Source organism: Lipotes vexillifer, unplaced genomic scaffold, assembly GCF_000442215.2.
Source record: "Lipotes vexillifer unplaced genomic scaffold, Lipotes_vexillifer_v1.1 scaffold225, whole genome shotgun sequence".
NCBI lineage: Eukaryota > Metazoa > Chordata > Mammalia > Artiodactyla > Lipotidae > Lipotes > Lipotes vexillifer.
Genome location: NW_006787630.1, coordinates 1,369,745 through 1,372,639, shown reverse-complemented (window position 1 = coordinate 1,372,639; position 2,895 = coordinate 1,369,745). Strand labels below are relative to the sequence as shown.

At 51.3% G+C, this 2,895-nt stretch overlaps 1 protein-coding gene across 1 annotated transcript in view; it reads right to left on the bottom strand.

Annotated features, from left to right (window-relative positions):
* TMPRSS9 (transmembrane serine protease 9) overlaps positions 1-2,895 on the bottom strand; it is a 30,233-nt gene that overhangs the window by 11,682 nt on the left and 15,656 nt on the right. Inside the window, exon 7 of the mRNA XM_007460374.1 lies at positions 1,168-1,442. Within this exon, the coding sequence (XP_007460436.1) occupies positions 1,168-1,442 (275 nt within the window). The remainder of the gene's footprint in view (positions 1-1,167; positions 1,443-2,895) is intronic.

The following is a 2,895-nucleotide window of genomic DNA, read 5'->3' as shown; positions in this document are numbered from 1 at the left end:
TTCCCCCCCCCCCCCCCCCGACCAACCCCTGCCTTATTTTTCTCCATTCTGTACATTACCATTTGCCACTTGTCTTGTTCATTATCTACTTACTGCCCCCTGGAATTGTTCTGTCTGGGTACGATAGCCACTGCCCACATGAGGCTATTTAAATGCAGATGGAAATTCATTACAATGAAGTGAAATGTAAAACTCGGTTTCTTGGTAGCGCTAGCCCGTGTCATAGGGCTGCTGGCCCCCATCGTGGATGGCACAGATGTGGCTTGTGTCCACCACTGAAGGAAGTTTTATTGGGAGGTGCTGGTCTGGACTGGGGGCTCCATGTGAACAGGGGTTTCTGTCTGATTTGCTTCCTGCCTAGTCCTTGGAGTAGGAAGCCTGGTCTTAGCTGAAGTGTCACCATCTCAGGCCCTTTCCTAAAGCTGTCCCCACCCTCAACTCATTTTTCCTACTGGTTTCCTTCCCAGCATTTACCACCATCAGGTTACAGTCGATATGAGGCAGTTCTGTTCTATAAAATTACCCAAACACTGAATCAGTGAACACTGCCCCACTGCTCCGGGGGTTACACGGGGTCAGGTTCCTGAGAGCCTCTGGTCACAGCCGATCCATACGTACGTAACCTCATGATGGTACGTGTGTTTCCGCTTAAAGACACTTCACTTAACATACATTGTTGATTCGTTAACACTGAGCTCACAGCCCACAGCACTGTAACTCTTGCCTGAATGAAGCTCATCTAACACACGTACTTTCTGCCCATAAGGCCATCCCAGCCCTCCTGCACTTAGGATGCTAGCCAGCACTTCAGCTCTACGCTTGGGGCCTGTTTAGATTTTGTGAAACCTGCCACAAAAAGCTCAAAAATGCAGGAAAAAAAAAAGTGGCAGTAAATAGACCATGAAAAGGACACTGGTTTCCAGTCTGAGCTGAACCAAGAGGCAGGGTATTGCCCAGCTCCACCTCAGCTGGGAACGACTCAAATTGCGCATCAGGGAACAATCACAGATTCCCCCCACGAGTATCCCCTTGGGGAGACAAATGAATTTTAGCGAGTAGGCGAATTCGCAAATACAGAATCCGCGGCTCATGAGGCCGGACTGTGTGTTGCTTGCTTGGCTGGGCTTTGCTGGCTGCCTGCAGAGGCTGCGGGCGGTAGGTGCTTACGGAAATCCTCCTTGAGGTAGCCCCAGCCCGAGATCAGACATTTCTTCCGGGGCGGGAAGACGTGCACGGCGGCCGGGAGGCACACAGGCTGCACATGCCTGCTGAAGGGCAGGGGGCCACCCAGCTCGAGCACCGCCACGTCGAAGTCGGCCGTGTCAGAGTTGTAGAAGGGGTGCGTGATGATCCGGGCCACTCGGGCCCGCACCGTGCTGGCCTCCGAGCCGCTGAGGTAGGTGCTGCCTGCGTAAGCCACCCACTCGGTGGGGTCTTGGAATCTGCAGGGCAGACAAACCCCCGCTCAGAGGCCCACTGAGGATGGGGCCGGAGGGTGAGGCACTCACCCGGCGGGCAACTGTTAAGGAGGCGCCCCAAAACTCAGCCATCGAGACTAATAATGATATTTTCGGACTTCCCTGGTTTCGCAGTGGTTAAGAATCCGCCTGCCAATGCACGGGACACGGGTTCGAGCCCTGGGCCGGGAAGATCCCACGTGCCGCGGAGCAACTAAGCCCATGCGCCACAACTACTGAGCCCACGCGCCTAGAGCCCGTGCTCCGCAACAAGAGAAGCCACCGCGCTGAGAAGCCGCGCACCACAATGAAGAGTAGCCCCCACTCGCCGCAACTGGAGAAAGCCTGAGCGCAGCAACGAAGACCCAATGCAGCAAATAAGAATAATAATATTTTCATGCAACATTGTCAAAAATCAGAATGATCGCAAAAAACAAAAAAAAACAAAACAAAAACAAAACATGGTGCACGAATTATCAGTATTTTAAACAAAGACAGGATCCAACACGGCTGGGATTAGGGTGAGGCGAGTGAGGCCTTGAATATGGATTGGCTACTAGATAACATTGCGTGGCTGTTTTTAACTTTCTTGGGTGTGACAGTGGTATGTGGGTATGTGACAGACTCTTTTGTCTATTTGCACAAATGCATGCGGGAGATTCGGAGGCCATGTGTCATGATGTTTTCTACTTAATTTCAAATGGTTTGGCAAAGATATATATGTATGAATGTGTGTGTGAATAATTACAGATGCAGATAGAGTGGGAGAGAGTGGGAGAAAAAACGAATACAGTGAAATAGTAATAACTTTTGAAATCAGATACTGGCATATGGGTGTTTGTTGTCCTATTTTTTCATCTTTTCTACTTAAATATATTCATAATAAAATATTAAGAGAAACAAAATTTAAAGCGATAAAAAAGCAACTCTTCTTGCCCTGAATGTCATCGCTTATGTGACCTGTGTCCACCAGACTGTCACTTCCTGGGGCAGGTTTCCCTGGGATTCCCAGCAGGCTGTTCCATTAGTGACCCTGGGGCAATTCGTAAGTAATGGTTTCCCAGGGGAACCCATGCTTCCTGTTGCCCTGTCCTGTCCCCGAGGACTCGTCAGATGGAAATAACCAAATAGCAATGCCTGGCACTGCCAGAGGCTTCCAGAACCTTCTCCCACCTTTGGTGAGCTCCATTCTGATTGGCTACTCTCATTGTTAAAGATTCTGACCATCCTCGATAACAAAAAACAACCCAATTCAAAACTGGGCAGGGCTGCCCTGGTGGCGCGGTTGTTGAGAGTCCGCCTGCCGATGCAGGGGACACGGGTTCGTGCCCCGGTCCGGGAAGATCCCATATGCCGCGGATCGGCTGGGCCCGTGAGCCATGGCCACTGAGCCTGCGCATCCGGAGCCTGTGCTCCGCAACGGGAGAGGCCACAGCGG